Source organism: Carassius gibelio, chromosome A2 (genome assembly GCF_023724105.1).
Source record: "Carassius gibelio isolate Cgi1373 ecotype wild population from Czech Republic chromosome A2, carGib1.2-hapl.c, whole genome shotgun sequence".
In the NCBI taxonomy this organism is placed as follows: domain Eukaryota; kingdom Metazoa; phylum Chordata; class Actinopteri; order Cypriniformes; family Cyprinidae; genus Carassius; species Carassius gibelio.
Genome location: NC_068372.1, coordinates 18473409 through 18492982, shown reverse-complemented (window position 1 = coordinate 18492982; position 19574 = coordinate 18473409). Strand labels below are relative to the sequence as shown.

At 37.2% G+C, this 19574-nt stretch overlaps 1 protein-coding gene across 1 annotated transcript in view; it reads right to left on the bottom strand.

Annotated features, from left to right (window-relative positions):
- LOC128029403 (cadherin-18-like) overlaps window positions 1-19054 on the bottom strand; it is a 68963-nt gene extending 49909 nt beyond the window's left edge. Inside the window, exons 1-2 of the mRNA XM_052617185.1 lie at window positions 18818-19054; window positions 8564-9040 (exon numbers count right to left, since the gene is read on the bottom strand). Coding sequence (XP_052473145.1) covers window positions 8564-8794 — 231 coding nt within the window. The 5' untranslated portion in view covers window positions 8795-9040; window positions 18818-19054. The remainder of the gene's footprint in view (window positions 1-8563; window positions 9041-18817) is intronic.
- Window positions 19055-19574: the final 520 nt, after the last annotated feature.

Sequence of the window (19574 nt, the reverse complement as noted above, 5' to 3'; positions counted from 1 at the left end):
AAAGCAAACACTTGAGCACAATGACACTCATTAACCATTTGAAACAAACTGGGTGTGATGCACATCTTGCATGCTTAGCAAACTGATCCAGCTCTGAATACATTGTCCTATTAAATTATAATGGTGACCACTGAGTGTTTGCACACCTTGTCAAACACATACATTCTCACACCCACACTTGTCTACGCTTCATTCAGAGCTCAAATACAATTTATTATGGTGTGAAAGTGATGCATTTAGATCCATTAGAGCACCTATTATGGGTCAGAAACCTTTTAATGTGTGCATGCCAGGAGGTGACACTACTGAATTTTGCAGCGTGAACATTTCAGTGCTTTAAAGCCCCCATGGAATCAAAACCAAATTCTTATTGATTCATGGAATATTGCAGTGTTTATTATAAATTATTTATCTGTGAAAATCATTTCATAAAATTAATGTGCCCTTGCAATCTTTAACCAAAATAACTTCCCCTCCCTCTTCCCATTTGAGAAACTGTTTCACTCTGATCTCACAATAAGAAAGAAAACACTGCAGCTTCAATTTCATGCTGACTTTAGATGAGCAGTCCACCCAAAAATGATTTACTCACCCTTGTGTTGTTCCAAGCTTATATGACTTTATTATGTGGGAAAAAATAAGTTATTTAGAAAAATGTTAGCAATCATGCAGTTTTTGTCCCCATTCACTTTGTCCCCACAGACAATAAAATGCAATGAAAGGCAATAGAAACCAAAACTGGCTACCAACATTTGTTGGTTTTCGACTTTTTTTTTTTATGTTCCACGGAAGTATGTCATTCAATGCTTGAGGGTGAGTAAATAGTATCAAGAGTGCATATTACTGTTCAAGCATATAAATGAGACTTTGAAGAAACAATGCCCTATATTGTCAACACAAGCACCTCATTCGGGGTGTCTTCCTTCGACCGACCTCAATCCGATAGTCTTTTTAATATTCATAGTAGTATCTGCATTAAGAATGCACTGAATTAACATATATACGGAGAACAGTTCTGTCTGCAGACATGACCATAATGCAGGGTTTGCGGTAACTGCTGCCGCAGACCTGAGAGCACAGGTTGCCTTGTGCAGGGGCTTGATAAACTGCCCACGCTACAAGAAGGAAGGGACTGATTAAATCAGGGCTCAGCCTTCGCTGCTAACCGCAAATTAAAGCCGGCGTGCTGATGGAAAGGTCAATTTTACACTGCACCAAGAGCCCTTCACGTCAGAATAAGGAAGCGTGCATGGGCGGCTCTGAGTTTGGTAATTTGCCATTAGTGAGAAGGAACTGAGCGGTTTAATGTAATCCTCCATCTTAAAAGCTGCAGTGATAGATATTCATCAGCCGAACAGTCTCCAACAGAACTGCAGTGAACTGATTTCTATTTGTCTTCCTCCACTGCAAAGTTTACGTTACTCTAGTTATGTGTGCTACCAATCTGCTGGTAAAGAGATTAACAGAGAAAGAGACCTTCAAAGAGTGCCAGCAGCTTGCTAGTTCTCTATTACAAATTTCAAAGCTTAAGCTGTTTGTGTGTGTATGCATCTCTTTCTGGATTTGTGTGTGTGTGTGTGTGCTTTTTCACATGAAAAAGGAGCATATTTACCACAGCAATAATCTACAGTATGAAGAACAAATTGTATCTGCTGGGCAAAAATACACTAAACAAATATTTTCTTTTTTGCTTTTTTTTTTTTAACTGAAGTAGTGCTCAAGTACTTGCTGGCAACATTTTCATGTCATTCATTTGATATAAAAGAGGAGCGTGGAATAAATCAAAGAGCAGCTGAATTGAACCTTATGAGAGTGTTGTGTCTCTCGCTCAGCCAGAAACTTCATCTGCTATTGTGTAGATTGTGTAACCAATGGATACCACTGATGTATCACTTCTATGACAAGAATCAGGCAATGAGCATAATGCTACTTGACAAATGAAAAAGAAGAAATAATAATATGTAAGTTTATTTTCATTTGGCGGATGCTCTTTCGCAAATCACGTTGCTGAAGGGTTCAGTGGTGAAAAATGCATTCCAGCATTGGATAGTAGCTTTAATTAACAGTCATGTTTTGACTTAAAACATATACTTTTACATATTTATATTTCGTCCCCATTTTGAGTCCTAGTTAGTGTGCTAGAGTGCTAGTTAGACAGATGTTGACTATGTTATTTTCATTAGAGGTTGACTGGTAGTGGATTTTGTCGATATTGATAGCTAGGTTGGACCACACTAACCAATACCGATTAATTAACCGATAGTTTTTTATAATGGACACTGAACAAGAACGAAAATAGTGCTTTATTAAAAAAAAAAAAAACGGTACTGAATCATGCTACTACTAGTAGTAGTTTTAATAATTTTAGTAATAATAGTAACTGTTGAAATTAACACTCTAACAAGGAATTAACAAGGCATTAATTTTAAAGTTACAAATGGAGTCTTATTTAAAAGTGTTACCATTTCAATTCAAAGTCATGCTCAAATATGTACATGAAGGCCAAAGTATTAAAATTATTTACATATATTGTATGTACACATTAAACTGCTTCTATTCTTGAACTCTTGATGATAATCTAATCAAAAATCAATTAATTATGTACATTTACAATGATTAGCATTTCATCATTAATGATTAACAACAACAAATATAAGGTAATTTAATGGAAAACTATGTGAATGGCATGGCAGGATTTTCTGTCGGCTCCATTTAAAATCTGCATCTGTAGTTTCTTGCTCTGGGGTGCATTTCCCAAAACTGTTGTTAGCTAACTATGGTTGTATGTTCCATTGAACTCTATTGGTATTGACTGAACTTGCAACCATAGTTGCTTTTGGGAAATGCACCTCTGTTCAGCATGCAGTAATATGTGTCTAACAAATAGATGCATGGGACGACCTCTAATTTTCATATACTACAATCATTTAACTTTTTTTTTTTTTGTCAAAAGACAAAATCTATGATCACAACAATATAAAATAAATAAATATTAAAAAAATTAATGCTGTTTACCTTATCATTTCATTTCAAAGTCATGCTTAAATATGTACACAAAGGCCATAGTGTTAAAATTATTTACATATATTGTATGTACACTCTCACAATTAAACTGCTTCTATTCTTGAACTCTTGATGATAATCTAATCAAAATCAATTAATTATGTACATTTACAATGATTAGCATTTCATCATTAATGATTAACAACAACAAATATAAGGTAATTTAATGGAAAACTATGTGAATGGCATGGCAGGATTTTCTGTCGGCTCCATTTAAAATCTGCATCTGAAGTTTCCTGCTCTGGGGTGCATTTCCCAAAACTGTTGTTAGCTAACTATGGTCGTATGTTCCATTGAACTCTATTGGTATTGACTGAACTTGCGACCATAGTTGCTTTTGGGAAATGCACCCCTGTTCAGCATGCAGGAATATGTGTCTAACAAATAGATGCATGGGACGACCTATAATTTTCATATACAACAATCATTTAACTTTTTTTTTTTTTTTTTTGTCAAAAGACAAAATCTATGATCACAACAATATAAAATAAATAAATATTTAAAAAAATTACGCTGTTTACCTTCCCCTTGAAAATGAGGCAAACAAAATAAAAATAAATAATAATAATAATGAATGAAATCGTTAAGGAAACTAAAAAAATCATACCTTATTCATGTGCTTTTTGTAATTTACCATAAAATTTTCTAAAATGTTTTGACCAAACAACAAGAACGTCACTAGTTTCCAGAGCTCTGCGGGATAATTTCAGGATAATTTCTTTCTAACCAAATATAATCTCTGTATGCTCAATTTCTAACCCACAAAACTTAGTCCCACAGAAATTTCACATATGTTTTTATAAAATAGTTTATGTCAGGCAGGGTTTTATTTGAACAGGTCTGTCTGGGCCGGAAAAAAAAATCTTTTTTTTTGTGTCTGACCACTGAAGTTGAGAGAAAAAAGATGATGGTCTGGAGGGACCAGGCAGGAGAAGGTGTGAAAAAGTGGAGTGGAGAGGAGTGTAGGAGGCAACTGAGAGCCTCAACCCATTTATGTCACTGCAGTTTAATAAGGTCTCAGAAAAAATATTCATCTCAGTCAAATCTTTTACAAACAGGTCACACCACAGCAGCACAAAATTAAGTGGCATCCATGTGAACAGAACAAGGACATTGTTTGGCTTAATGTTTTGCAGTTCAATACGAGTAAGAATGTTGTCACACTGAGTTTCTTTTTGTTAGTCAAAAGTCTCCCAGACAGGGTTAAATTGGGTCTGCTCTGTAGCAGGAATAGCTCTGTTGAAATGACTCCAGTGAAGACTATGTTTAAAAAAGACTGCTTATGATGTAACTAGTCCAGTTCCTGATCGAATGACTGAGTTGGTTTTTCTCAGAGAATTAAAATTGTACAGCACACCAGGGTGCTTCACCAGAAAAAAAAAAGTTTTCTTTTGAATCCCGATCTGCAATATTGTGAAAAGGGTGGAAGCCAGCAGCACATAAATTCAAGAATGTAAAATGAGTTATTTTATGCATATCGTGTCATTTTCGACTTTACAAATTGACGAGAAAGTAGCTCATATTTTCTAGCACAACTGAACTGTGCTCACAGTTAGCCTACTTGTGCATTAAATTAGAAATATTTGCAGAATATTTCAGTAAGCCTACATGCATTTGAGAGACATTCTCTTGTATGTGTTGCAGTTATGCAGCTTGAAATCACAATTTTGGTCATTTCATGACTTAACTGACAATTTATGCTCGTAGTTTCTCATGCAGGTGATTTGTGATGACGTGTTAGCATGTCCCTTATATTCGTTTACAGCTGAACAGCATGCCTCGTGATCACAGGAAAATGTCTGACAGAGCAGGCAAGTTTGTTTTACTGACAGATAACAACATCTCATCAGACACTACTGAAGCTTATTTGGCAACTATACCTTTTGAGGGAAATCCTAGTGCATTTCTGAAAAAGTCTCCCGTTTGCTGTGGTCGTGAAGAGATACTGCAGTTCTGCGTCTTAATAAGTTTATAGAAAATACATTTTTGAACTCATTAAAAATGCTGAAAACTTAAATAAAAATGAATTTTTTTTTCATTGCAATATTTTAATAAACTAAGTTTTTTATTATCTATGACGTTTTATTAAAGAAGATTTTTACATAATGATTTTGTCAAAAAAGACACTGCGTATACTGCATACTCATTTTTTTGTGTCACTGAGTCAGACTCCCGAAACAAATTACTCTTATGATCTGATTCTTTTCAGTGACATATACAATACTGCTGGATTAATTAGATTCCCAAACAAATTACTCTTATGAACTTTATATATACTTCCACTTGGTTCCATGTCATTGGCACTGCCATTACATTGTTATGCTGATGAAACACAATTTAATTTGCCTATAAAATGGAATTTGGATGGACTTGAGGCCCTCCTGGCCTGTTTGACAGAAGTAAAGGAATGGCTGTCACTAAAATTTCAGAATTTTAATGAGGAAACAAACAGAATTTTATTTTGTTTTTAAACCCTAAGATTCTTTGACTGCTCCCCGTCCAAACTTTGGTTGGTTATCATCATGTGTTAAGCAATATGTGAAAAATGTGAGTGTTGTATTTGACAAACATCTGAAGTTTGATCGAATCAAATTTGGTCAAATCATATATATATATTTTTTTAGTTGTGGCTCCTGTCTAAAGCGAAGACTTTTCTTTCTTTTAAAAACTTTGAGAAAGTGAATCATTATTTTTTTTTTTTACCTCTAACTCACTGTATGCTGGGATTAGTCAAACAGCTATAATGTGGCAGCTAGACTTTTGACAGGGATTCATAAACAGGATCATATTACTCTGGTTCTACAGTCTTTACACTAGCTGCCTGTGCATTACAGATTAGATCTGAAAATATGACTTATTGTCTATAAGTCACAAAATGGTATGGCTCCATCATATATCTCTGATTTATTGATTGAGTGCAATGTAACCAGATTTCTCTGGTCCTCTAACCACAGACTCTTGTTTATCCCCAAGACGAGGCAGAAGTGCAGGGGTGATCACACTGTTGTTTTAATTGTGCCAAGACTCTGGAATGATCTGCCCATTTTTATTAGAATGGCTTCATCTGTGGCTATTTTTTAGTCTAAATTAAAAACCTGTTCGATAAGGTTTTTAATTCTAGTTGAAGCACTTTTTGTCCTTGTCCTATATCTTTACTGCATGTTATGAGGTTTTTCTTTTCCTTTCCTTGTTCTTGGTTTTATTGTTTTTATTTTACATTGTGTTATTGCTGTTTTCAGTTATTCTGTTGTAAAGCACATTGGTCACCTCTGGTTGTAGTAAATAGTGCTATATAAATAAAATAGCCATTGCCAAATAACTTGTATCCTTCACTAATCTACTGTACTGCTTTAAAGGACAACTTTCAGCTACATATAAATATCGTATAACGTTTATTTATAAAATAATTTATTCAATATACTTATTTATATATTTATTTTTTTATTTTTTTTATGAAAAGTTCTAATTCATGATAAATGGATATTGGAAATATATATATATTTTTTTGCCCTAGCACTCATATAGTATTTACACTCAAGTGAGCAGTTCTGAACCAGACCTGTCCAGTGGTGCTGAGGAAACATGACACACACACTTGGCTCAGTTCCTGAGGGATGTAGGTGTAGACAATTGATGGCTGCTCAGCCATTTCTCCATAAACTCTACTATCTCCACGTTAACCTTCACCTCACTGAGCCAATGTCAAAAGCTGTCAGTGTCACCCTGTATTATTCCAACCCATGAAATACTGCGTTTTCATCTGAGCTGACAGAGTAGGTCAGTATGGAATCAAATCAATGCCACATATACTTGCAAAAGGTTTGCAAATGAAAATTAAAGTATTGAGAAAAAAGTTCCCTTTGCAAACAAAAATTAAGAATTGCAAAATAAAATGAAGCATTGCAAGAAAAAAAAGAAGTTTTGCAGACAAAAATTGAGAATTGCAAAATATAAATGAAACAGAGTGTAACAAACGTTCGTAGTCAAGTGAAGTTGGAGGCAGGCACTAGCAAACATTTAAATATTTTAATAATAAAATAAACACAAAGAGCGTGACAACCCCTTGTGGACGACTGTCTTGCACAAACAGATCCAAAACACAAAATAAAATCCAGGCCTGGTCCTGTCACGTCTTGCAATGTTGTCACATCTCCTTTTATACTTTGGGAGCTCCTCTGTGGGACCCAAGACCAGTAAGAGGCGCAGGTGTCACGCATTAGCATTTACTACACCGACCTTGCTCCATTCCCACAGCTCTCAGCCCCGCCCCTCTCATCGCACAGAGCAAATGCAATGATTTTGCACCTCATAATTTCCATGCCCATAGCTACTAATTTATTTGCAATTCTACAATACTTTTATTTTGATTTTCAGTCAAGTATGAGCTCGCAATATAATTTTTTCCTACGCACTTCACGTTTCTGTGGGTTTCACTTTCTGGCATTGCTTTGACATTGGGGTGAGGTCCAGGGACTGGTGTGTGTACAACAGGATGGATAGGCCTCCCTGGAAGTTACATCATCGACCCGAGATGCAGATCATAACTGATCCAGGCATCATCTTTGAGCAGAGGCATGCCGATGGATCATTTCACTATTATTAAAAAAATGCATGGTTTTTCCCAGTCCCTTGACTCCAGCCCCATGTCAAAGTGGCAGAAAGTGAAATGTGCAGAAATGTGAAAAGCAAATGGAAAAAATTATATTGTGAGCTCACACTTGACTGAAACATGAAATAAAAGTAGCATTGAAAATAAATAAGTAGCTATTGTCATGAAAATACATATGGTGCAAAATCATTGCTTTTTCTCTGTATATTTTGCAAATCTTTTTTTTCTTTTTTTTTTAAAAAAAGGACATTTATTTTTTATTTTGTATCATTTTCATTTGCAACTTCACTTTCACTTCATAAATTTTGTAAGTAGGCTATATGTGGCATTGGTTTGACTCCATGGGCCAGTCTTCACTTAACGGAATAGGCAAAATAATTACCTCTGTTGACATTTATAAGCCACAGAGGGATCTCTGGAATCTTCCTGAGTACCAGAATAAAAGGTACTCCAAACGAGTATCATAAGAAAGTGTTGTCTAAAGCTGTCTAAAACCTTGTTTATGAAGATAAAAAATATATAAACAGCACTCTTATTAGCAGGATGGATGTAAAGGGTCAGCCTTTAATTTGCAAGCCAAATCAATTTTCTGGCAAAAACATGCTGTTCTGAGAAACATAGACATTGTTTCTGATTATTCACCTGCACCATTGACTCACTTCCAAGAAAGTATGATTACAAGAACATGTTGACATCGCACAATTCAATTAGAATTCCAAAAACATGATGCACTGCCATTGTCTTTGGTTAAAACCGCACTCTTTCGAGAAACCATTCGTTCAACAAAACAGTCAAATTACAACAGCTCATTTTGTTTTAGATAATCACCTGAGTGCTTTAACCACAGTGTCCACACCTGCACACAGATCGAAACAAAAACAGGGCTCTTACCTTCCCCACATACTGGGCATCCGGCCCAATGTGCTCTTCCAAAACGAAAAACTGATTCCAGATCCAGCCTCGCTTAGGCCGATGGTGCGAATCCTTGTCGCCGTCGGGCAGTTTGGTCTGGTTGTGGATGAATGTGGGGGTGGGTGGAGAAGGGGTCCCATAGCTCCTCTGGAGCACACACAGGCACAGCAGCAGAGGGGACAGACAGGCAGGGCTGCTGGCTGCTCTCATGTTAAAGAGTAGCAACGTTTGAACTCTCGCTCACCCAGAGGTCTCTCTCTTGTGGTGGGCAGTTCTAGACGGCGATTGGACCAGTTTGCAGGGCTTGGCTGATGGCCATGGTTTAGAATTCTGTTGTTGCAGAAACTCGTTGAGTGGCACTCACATTGTGGGCTGAGAGCGAGACGTGTTGATTCGGTGGGGAGTAGGTGTCCAGTGGAGACTCACTGAAGGCGATGGCAGATATCCAAGAAACATCTGTTTGAAGGAAAGAGGACAAACTGTACTTTCATGGGGGCAAAATGAAACACAGCCAGCAATCATATTATAATTCCACTGAAAAGATGCGATTAGCCATTACCTGTGAAGATCTAAGATATGAAAATTGGCCTTGAAGCCCATTGTTATCATCCTGTTTGCCATTCGGCAAAACATTTAATAAACTTTTGATGGAACAGCTGTTTTAGTATAATAGCAGGAATCATGAGTGCTGGTACAAGGGACCTGCAATGATATCTCCAGCATGGCAAGTCTATTCAAATGGCTGAATGGCATTCCAATGATCAATGCATGTCCCTGGTTACCTAGAAAAAGAAGCTGATAACTCTCGACTCCTCTGCCTCCCTGTCAAATCAGATTTGTCACTTGTTGAGGAGAAACTCTGTCATACTCTTCATTCCTCGAAGGCATGAGGGTAACTGACATGTACGAGTAAAATTCCTAGTGCTTTTAGGGTTAGTGTTTCTCAAAACTAATGGAAATTGCGATGTGGGAATTCTAAAAAAAAAAAAAAAAAAAAAAAGGACAAATAAACAAATGACAGTGGAAACACTTCAGGGTGGGCATTTCTCATCACATTAGCTACATCTGAACATTTCATTTCCAAGAAGTGTTTGAAATAGTCACAGTAATGCTAAAGACTTGTCCCAAGGATTTAACATTATATGACCAGAATAAATATTTCATGGTGCAACACAAAACTGACAGTGAGATATTTGTGAGACTCACTTTTGTTTGTAAGGAAAGATGGCATATGTGGCATGTGAATGCAACTTTAATCTACCAAGAACCTAACACTGTTTTTATTATTATTATTAGTATTGAAGGAAATTTGCAGAAAATGCATATATTGCAATATTCACCATTTCAAGAGTTGCAGTTATGTGTATTCATTAGTACACATAGGTTAATAATTCAGTAGCTGAAATAGAGGCAGTCAGAATTAATAAACAAATTTAGACACTGCAATACGAGTCTGAATGCATTTCATTAAACATGCTTGGTGGTTTAATGGTTTGCACCACCAACACAATAAGAAGTGATTTCTAACTAGTATTCTCTTGTCTACTATTGTTCTAGCTTGACTACAAGAGAATAAAAACAGTTAGGTTTAACAGTCATTGGTAGGTTCTTCAAGACTGAAGAGGGAGTCTATGCATTGGTTTACAAGTCAAAAGATCAGTTTCCATATAACACAATTGCTGCAAACCTTACTGTTGGGTTAACTGTATATTTAAACCATTAAAAAAAAAAAAAAAAAAAAAAAAAAAAAAACAGAACAAGAGACTAGTTTAACACATCATGACGTGTTACTGTGGAAACAGTGGTGCATATTAGAAAACAGTTTTACAAATGTCATGACATGTTGAATAATTATTAATAAGAGCAATATAACTTTCGTGTGCAATGAATGAATTAGACAGACAATTAAAAAAAAGAATATATATATATATATATATATATATATATATATATATATATATATATATATATATATATATATATATATATATATATATATATATATATATATATATATATATATATAATTGTCTGTCTAATTCATTCATTGCACACAAAAGTATTTTTCAATTGCTTTCTTTTTCTTGTTGGCAACAGATGGCCCACTCTTGAGCCATTTATGGATATTACTGTGTGAAAATACATGAAGAAAAATAATTGAAAATTTAAGTGAGAAGTTATTTTTTCAGTGGCAACACTTTCTATAAAGCCCATTTTTATAACACATTTTAATTTTTTATACATTATGCATTCATTATAATGCCTTAAGAAAACTGTATAAAAACTCTGTTTATAATTTATTATAAATATGGGCTTCATATAAAAAGTGTTACTATTTTAGTCAGCAAAGGCAAATGACCGTTAAGCTGATCTTCTGACTCAAATTATCTTATGATATAATAAAACATAAAAAATATATATTTAAAAAAAATGAATATGCACAAAGATCCCTGCAGTCCGGCATCGACAGCCCCTACTTCATAGTACCAAGCTCTTCACAGACATCCATTCAAGATGTTAATGCCCAAGCATATTTTCGAAGCCATTCGTCCGTTGGATTGGTTTGCAACGATCGACCCGAAGGACGATTACTTTCATGTCTCCATTCTTCCTTGACATAGACCGTTTCTTCGGTTTGCTTTTGAGAGGCAGGCATAAAAGTAAAAAGTTCTTCCATTTGTGTTGGCACTGTCTCCCTGTGTCTTTATGAAAGTTGCAGAGGGAGCTCTGATTCCTCTCAGGAAACGAGGTGTCCATATCCTCAACTACCTCGATGACTGGCTGATTCTAGCTCACTCTCGAGCACAGTTGTGTGAGCACAGGGATCTGGTGATCAGACACCTCGCTCATCTGGGTCTTCGGGTCAACTGGGAAAAGAACAAACTATCTCCTGTGCAGAGGATCTCTTTTCTCTGTATGACTTGGTCGCCATGTTTACACAGCTTACGAGCGAGTGCTGTGAGTCAATTTGAAGGCAAATGGCAGTTCCACTGAGACTATTTCAGAGGTTCCTTGGGCATATGGCATGCTCAGCGGTGGTCATACTGCTCGGGTTGCTTTATATGAGACCACTTCAGCACTGACTTCAAGGCGAAGTCCCAGGATGGGCATGGCAACAGGGCATGTTCAGGGAGATCAGCATTACAACCTGCCGCCGGACCTTCACCTTGTGGTTGGACTTCTCATTTCTACGGGTTGGTATTCCCCTAGAACCAGTGTACAGGCATGTAGTTGTGTCAACAGATGCTTCAGCCATGGGCTGGGGTGCCATGTGCAATGGTCATGTTGTGTCAGGCTCCTGGACAGGATCCCGACTTCAGTGGCATGTCAATTACCTCGAGTTGTTCGCAGTATGGCTTGCTCTGCACCGCTTCAAGGCCCTGCTGAGGGACAAGCACATTCTGGTCTGTACCGACAACACTGTGACCATAGCGTACATCAACTGTCAGAACGGTCTACGCTCCCGTTGCATGTCACAATTCACTCACCATCTCCTCTTGTGGAGTCAGAAGCATCTAAGGTCGCTTCATGCCATTCACATACTGGGCAGGCTTAATTGTGCAGCTGACAAGCTTTCATGTCAGCAGTCTTGCCTCAGAGAATGGAGACTTCATCCCCAGTTGGTCCAGCTTATTTGGGAATGCTTCAGAGAAGCTCAGGTAGACCTGTTTGCCTCTCCAGAGAATAACCACGGCTAATTGTTTTACTCCCTGAGCGAGGACAATGTGCACAGACAATGTGCAAGATCATGGAGGATGATGAGAGTGTTACTCTCTTCCGGCCAGTAACAGGACCTGCTCAGTGTCAATCTGCTTACTGCGCCATTCCACTCCATGGACTGTATGCATGAGCTATTCCCATCAGGTGAGTTCCTCAGTTCAGAATCCTGGGTTCCTCCAGCACTGTTGATGTCCAGCACTTGCGTGCTTGCCCTATTGCTCAGTCCCTGTGTTGGACTAGGTGCCTCTATGTGTTGTGATTCCCCTTTTTGGGCAATCCAACGTGTATATTTCCACAGTAAGTCTCTTGGTAGCATGTGTTTTGCCCTTGGCAAGCCACCTTATCTCTCTGTAATTGAAACATTCCAACCTGCAGGCTGGATACCTCAGAGATTCATTTGTATCACCACCACGCGGTCGGTACCTGCCCTTGTAAGTCCTCCTATGAGCAGGCATCCTGCTAACATATGTCCAGCTGGAATATGCTACCCAGTGCATTCTGTATCTGGTATAGGCCCTTACTTGTGCTGGTCTCTTGACAAGGTGGTATCACGTACACGGGTCACTGGAAGCCATGTGGCATTTTGAAGGGACCCCATTTGTCAGTCTCTTTCTGACATAACGAAGTAATGTGACCAACTGAAAGGGAATTTCTAGGTTACATACTGTATGTAATCCGCATTCCCTGAAGGAGGGAATGGAGACGTTACTTCCCCTTGCCACATCGCTGTTCCATTGAATGGCCAGGTCACATGTATCGTCTCCTCACCGAAGACTTGAATGTGAGTTTCTCGCACTTCTTATACCCACACAGTGGGGCAGAGCTCGCGATGCAAATCCAGCAGGCCAAGGTTCCCTCCTTCAGGGAACAAGGGTTACAAACATAACCTAGACATTTCAGACACAACTGCAAGAAACCTCATCCATTTTTGTTCTGCAAAAGGAAACAAACAATTGATTGTTGCACGTTTCTGAGCAACACACTGCAGATGTCTCATTCAAAGACACAATTATTTAATTTCTGAAATAATTTCTGTATTTTTCAGACTATAATTCCACCTGAGTAAAACTCCCATCAGTCCAACAATATATCATTTATGAGAAAAAAAATGTATATATATATATATATATATATATATATATATATATATATATATATATATATATATATATATATATATATATATATATAAGTTGCACTGGACTATAAGTTACATTAATTTAGAACCAAGAACCAAGAGAAAACATTACCATCTACAGCCACGAGAGGGCGCTCTATGCTGCTCAGTGTAGACTACAAGATCAATAAGCAGCATAGAGCGCCCTCTCGCGGCTGTAGACGGTAATGTTTTCTCTTGGTTCATTTCTCTTGGTTCATGTCAAATTCATTTTGATAAATAAGTTGCACCTGACTATAAGTCGCAGGACCAGCCAAACTATGAACTAAAGTGTGACTTATTGTCCAGAAAATACGGTAGTGTTTTTGAACAAAGTGTATTCAGGCTAACATTTTTTACCTAACACGTGTTCCCTGGGAATCGAACCCACAACCTTGCACTGCTAACACAATGCTCTACCACTTGACACAGGAACACTATTTTTTGTTTTATTTTTTTATTTTTTCATTTTTGTATTTTTAATTTTATTCATATCAGATAGACATAGTAACTATACAGTTCACACTGTTCTTTACATAGCACACCGGCCACTTATTACTTGAAATTGATGAATTCACGTGCTGTAAATCTGATTGACAGGACTCTCTGAACTGCAGCGTGAACAGTTTTTAAATGATAAAACACACTCATTTACACATATTTATGAATCAGAATATAAGATTTTTCATGACATGGTAAGCAAGTTTGTGAATATTTTAAATAAAAAAGGAAAAGGAAAAATGATCCATCAGCAATCCATCTGTCATACAGTGTTATGGCCGCGGTATGTCATGTGTCAAGCATGCACATCGCCATTGAAACAGTAAGGGGAAAGTTCTAAAATAATGGTCACCTTACGAAAAAACTCCACTAGAATATTTTAAACTCACCACAGAAAGAGTTAAGACAAGTAATTGTACATTTATGAATGAAGCCAATGTTTTTGAACAAATCAATTGATTTAATGAATCAAACATTCACTTATTTCACTCCCGAATAAATAAGTGTTTCTGAACAAATAGGTTAAAGAATGACACAATCACTCACTTATAAAGATCATTTTTGAATGGAATAATTAAAGGCACTGATATACTTCAAATGAAGTTCATTTTTGTTTTCTGTTTGGGGACAAAAAGAAGTTCGAAAAAGCTAAGTGACGGAATACTGTTTCTGAACTTTCCAACACCCTCACACTGCTGGAGGTGGGGTGTAGATTTATGTAAACATGTGTTTCAAAGCTCTTGCGTATCCCCTAAACTAAACAATGATGAAATGAAGACGTGTAGGCAATCTATGTGTGAGATGGGCCCCAATGCTAAGCATATTTTAAATGAAGAAGTATTTAAAATAACCATTCCATTTCCATAATCAGTCCTTTATGGGGCTGATTATGTGAATGTGAATGGCTCAAAGTCTGAAAACTTTTTTGTGACGTAAAAAAAAAAAAAAAAAAAACTCTCTCTTTTTATATTTCATGTGGTGTCATGATTTACTTTTGATAAAAACAAAGGTTTATTATTATATATTTCTTTGGCATTTAATTTATTGTATACCCTTTAAATTCGCTTATTGAAAGAACAGCAGCAGCAGTATGCTGAAAATTTTTATTTGAGATACATGTATTTGGTACTTGCTACCTTATATCTTTACTCTTTCCTTTCATTCTCATGGCTTTGCAAAACTTGTTTCTCTACGTTGCTTTTTGCATAACTTTGGGTCGTCAACACCAAGCTTCATTGCAATTTCTTCCTAGGAATTAAATGCTTTCTCTGAAGTCTCTCTGTGAAGTCTCTCTGTGAGTGATCATACAGGTGCGGATATATTTGTGCCAGCTCAGCTATTCAACACTCCAGTGTAATCAGGAGATGTTGTTCTATGGTTGGACATAAATAGAGAAACGAACAAGGGGAAAAAAATGCACGTCAAAGAATGTGGAGTTTCAGAACACACCCACCGATTGCATGGACCAATGGTAGCTTAAAGGTGTTTAGGAGCCAAAACAAACTCCTCTAGAAAGTTTGTTTTGGTGAGCTGTTTCGAACTGCCGAAACAAACTCAAAACGAACTTAGTTTTGGCCTGATTTTGTTCGAAATCTTATCAGTTCATTCTTCAATTTTGTTAGAAGTATATCAGGGCCTTAAGGCTACGTTCACACTGTGAGTTTTTGGGATTAACAACCACATTTTCTTCACAGATCTGAAAGTCTTATCACTTCCTGATTCAACAAGCGTCCAACCGAACCGCGAGTTCTTTCGTCAGATCTTCATTAACCGACAGCAGCTTTTATATTTGGGTAGAGAGCAGAGCATTTGATTCGCGTACAGAAACTGTACAAATCTGATCGCATCACCTCCAGTGGAAAACTGAAGGGATCTAAAAGTCTGACATACAGCTCATTTCTCCATCACTGTAAGTTACCGAAAACACATAAAAACACGTAACACACGGTAGATGAGCATTTGTGTAGCAGAGCGTCTCTCTCTCGCACTGTATGCCGTGACAGACAACTAGTTGTCCAGTCTGGTTCCATTCATACAGCGTGAGTGTGTTCTGAGAATGTTGTTGTGAATGCAGCAAATTTACAGGTGTGAATTCGGTTACAGAATGCGGTTGTCATGCCGAAATGTGTGTGAACGTAACCATTTTAAGGACTCAAAAACATGACTGACAACCGTATTCTGCTGCTGTATGAACTTGGCCAACGACAAATATTTTTTTTCCAGAATATATCATTGTTTTTTGCACGAATCAGTTGAATCACTCATAAAGACAGGGGCTTGTAAATTTAAGAGGAAACCATTTTTTTTTTTAAAGATTAACTTTGAAATTTGAGAACTGGAACTATATTAATTAAAAAATAATAATAATAAATAAATAAAATAAAATAAAATAAAATAAAACAAAATAAAAATACACCAACAATCTTGCTCTCATTAAGAAAAATTCAGCCTTTGCATGTTGACATATAAATGATCATGATAAGCACAGGACTTAAAATAGACGTCTCTAAAAACAGCAACTCACTTCTGCGAATCTGGATTAATCTGTGTGATGAAACATAATTAATGTGAACCTACCTTACTGAACTCACCGGGCTTGATGCAACTTTAAGCACCAGTCTAATGAGAATTAAAAGACTATTGTCCTCAGGCCTCTGGACAGTGAGTTTATCACAAAGGAGTGGATTGTATTTTGAGATTTTTTTGATGAGGAATCTCAGCATGCCTGACACCTTGTACCTTGAATAGTAGTAGCAGGAGGTTAAATGTTGAATTGGACACTACTCTCTCAAAACGGAATAGAAAAGCTCAGTCAACGAGTCCCAGTTCCATCAGTGTATGCTAATTACGAACAAAAATGTATAATTATGTAAATTAGTCTATGTATTTTGTATTTCTTACAAAAATAATGATCATAAATAATGATCAGTTTCCATGCAGAAGCCTTCTAAAAACAAGATATTTTTTGGATGTGTGCTGCAGTGTCAATTTTTGCAGAATATAGAAAGAATAAATTCATTAGTTAAGTGAATTGATTACAGATTCACAAAAACAGTATCCATCTGGTGTTAAAGATTAAAGAAATGCGTCTTGAGCAAGAGAAAATGGCGCTACACATGCAAACAAAACACTGTTCCAGCAAAACCTGAAACCACAACAGGCCAGGAGGCAGCGATAACCCTTGTTCTGCACTTCAAGAGCAAAAGGGTCTTGACTGATTCTCGCAGGTTTCTCTAGGTCTTCAAAACAAATTTGTAATACTGATTAGAATCCAGTGCTGCTAATTAGGATGATAATTTGAATGGAGTGAGGCTCGGATGGAACAATGGCTGAGAGGCGTCTTTTCACAATTACATTTTTCCATGTTTGTTCCTGTCGGCTCTATACTGTACCCCACTTATTGCTCGAATTAATCTTTTTACACATGCAAAAAGAAACGTTAGTGATGGAATGTTCATGTAAATTGAATCTAGGAGTCTTTCTGTATGGTGTGATCACATTTGAGGAATATTTCCTGTGTTTCGTGCAAGTTATAAGCTCAGTTGAGAGCACTTACCAAAAATTAGCTTCAACTGACCCCTCCTTTTCTTAGAAAATGATAATAAATGTAAAAAATCTGGGTCACAATGAGGAACTTGCAATGGAAGTCAATGGGTAAACATTAAAATACTCTTTTTCAATTGTATAGTAAAAAAGTATACATGATTTAAGAGTGATGTTCCCTTACTGATGCAACTTTCCATGGCAACACAAAACCATAAGATGACCATAAAATTGTTTTCTCTATATATAGCTTAAGAATACACATGTTTTAGATGATTTTATATAATTCTAAGATTCACATTTCAAAAACTGGCTCCATTCACCCCCTCATACAGTAAGTGCCTCACAGTAACCTAGATTTTTATTCGTTATTTTAAGAAAAAAAAAAAAAATGGGACGAGTAGAAAAGTATTTTTGGTAGTAATCAAAATTATACCGCAATTGCTGTCAAGTGTCTATTGAGCTTAACTTGACTTTACCCAGAACATTGCTTCAATGTTAAAGTCGGCTCATGCATCAAAGACCACCTTTGAGACCCTAAGCAGTAAAATTTCCCCAGTACAGTTGATTCAGCTCACTTTATTCAATTTAATTTATTTCCCCTCTACTTCTCATGTCTTATTCACATCACAGCACTAAATTGGAGTTCTTTTTATAGAACTGAAGTGGTTTTATAACCTCAAAGCTCTATCTACTGTTTTTACTCAATGCAGTGGCATGAGGAGAAGGTGATGCTGAGACTGATTGCCTGCTACAGGATTAGTAATATCAGGGGAGGGACTCCAGGGATCCATTGATGTGCGTTTGTCACCTTGGCGTGTTCACTGCATGGAGGCATCAGCTCAAGCACAACACAACTTCCCCCATGCATCGAATACAGGCTCGTCTAATCACTTAATCACTGTCAGACAGCCATCAGTGTCTGAAAATGTAGGCATTCTCAGTTTACTCTGAACGCCTGAAGGCAAATATTTGTGTCAAAATACAAATAAATATTTGTAAAAAAAAAAAGAAAGAAAGAAAGAAAGAAAGAAAGAAAGAAAGGTTATGCACTAAAGATTTCCAAGACTGAAGATTTGCGTGCGGCCACAATAAAGTGATGGAGTAATGAAAAAGGCACAGATCAATGCACAGGCACTTCCCTTCCTTCCTTCCCTACCTGCTTTGTTTGGTCTACGACCGCATGTATACACAAGACCAACTCTCAGACTTTCACTGAATACCACCTCACCACAAGCCAGACAAACAGAGGCAGCACTCAAGCTTCAGTCAGCAGATGAGCAAAGAGAAAACACACACACACACACACTTACCTTCTCAGTCTTTCCTTAAAAGATGACAAGGTTTTGGAATACAGAGGAGCGCTCCCAGTGTTCCTCCACATTTTTTAAGTCGCATAGAAAGGAGTATGTGTGCAGCGGCTCAATCCAGTCCAGAACAGAACCACTATAGCTCCCAAATCTGCCAGCCTGCTGCAGCTCAAAAGGTGCACTCTGATTGGCTGGCTACACACGCTGTCATATCCACACACACACACACAAACACAGAAAGTCAGCTCTGCTTTATTCCCCCCTCACATTTCCTATCCATTCTCTCTCTCTCTCTCTCTCTTTCTTTCTCTCGCTTTACATCTCTGACTTTACCTTGCTCACTTTATCTTTTAGTCTCTTTCTCTCTCCCCTTCAATCTGCAGCCAGGAGAGGCACACATGTTCTCAATGGTGAGCAGTGCAGGCAGTGTTTGGTTTAAGGCAATAATGTGGCTCCAGAAGGAAACCTAATTAATAATATAGAGGGAGCGTGGGGGAAGCAAGAAGGATGTGAAGCCTGTGTACGCCAAGCCCCTCAAGACTGAAGGAATATTTTTTTATTTTTTTTTTATTTATTTATTTTTTTCAGGAGGAAGGCTACTCTGTCAGCTCATCAGGAACAGAGGGCACCAGTAAAAAAGGTAGTAGCTCTGTGGAAAGGTAAAAGGAAAATGTGATAAAACAAAGGCCTTGAGGGAAAAGAAGGAGCTTTATGTACTGCAACTTCGAGTCATCAAACTCTCAGCTTGCTCTCGGAGGCC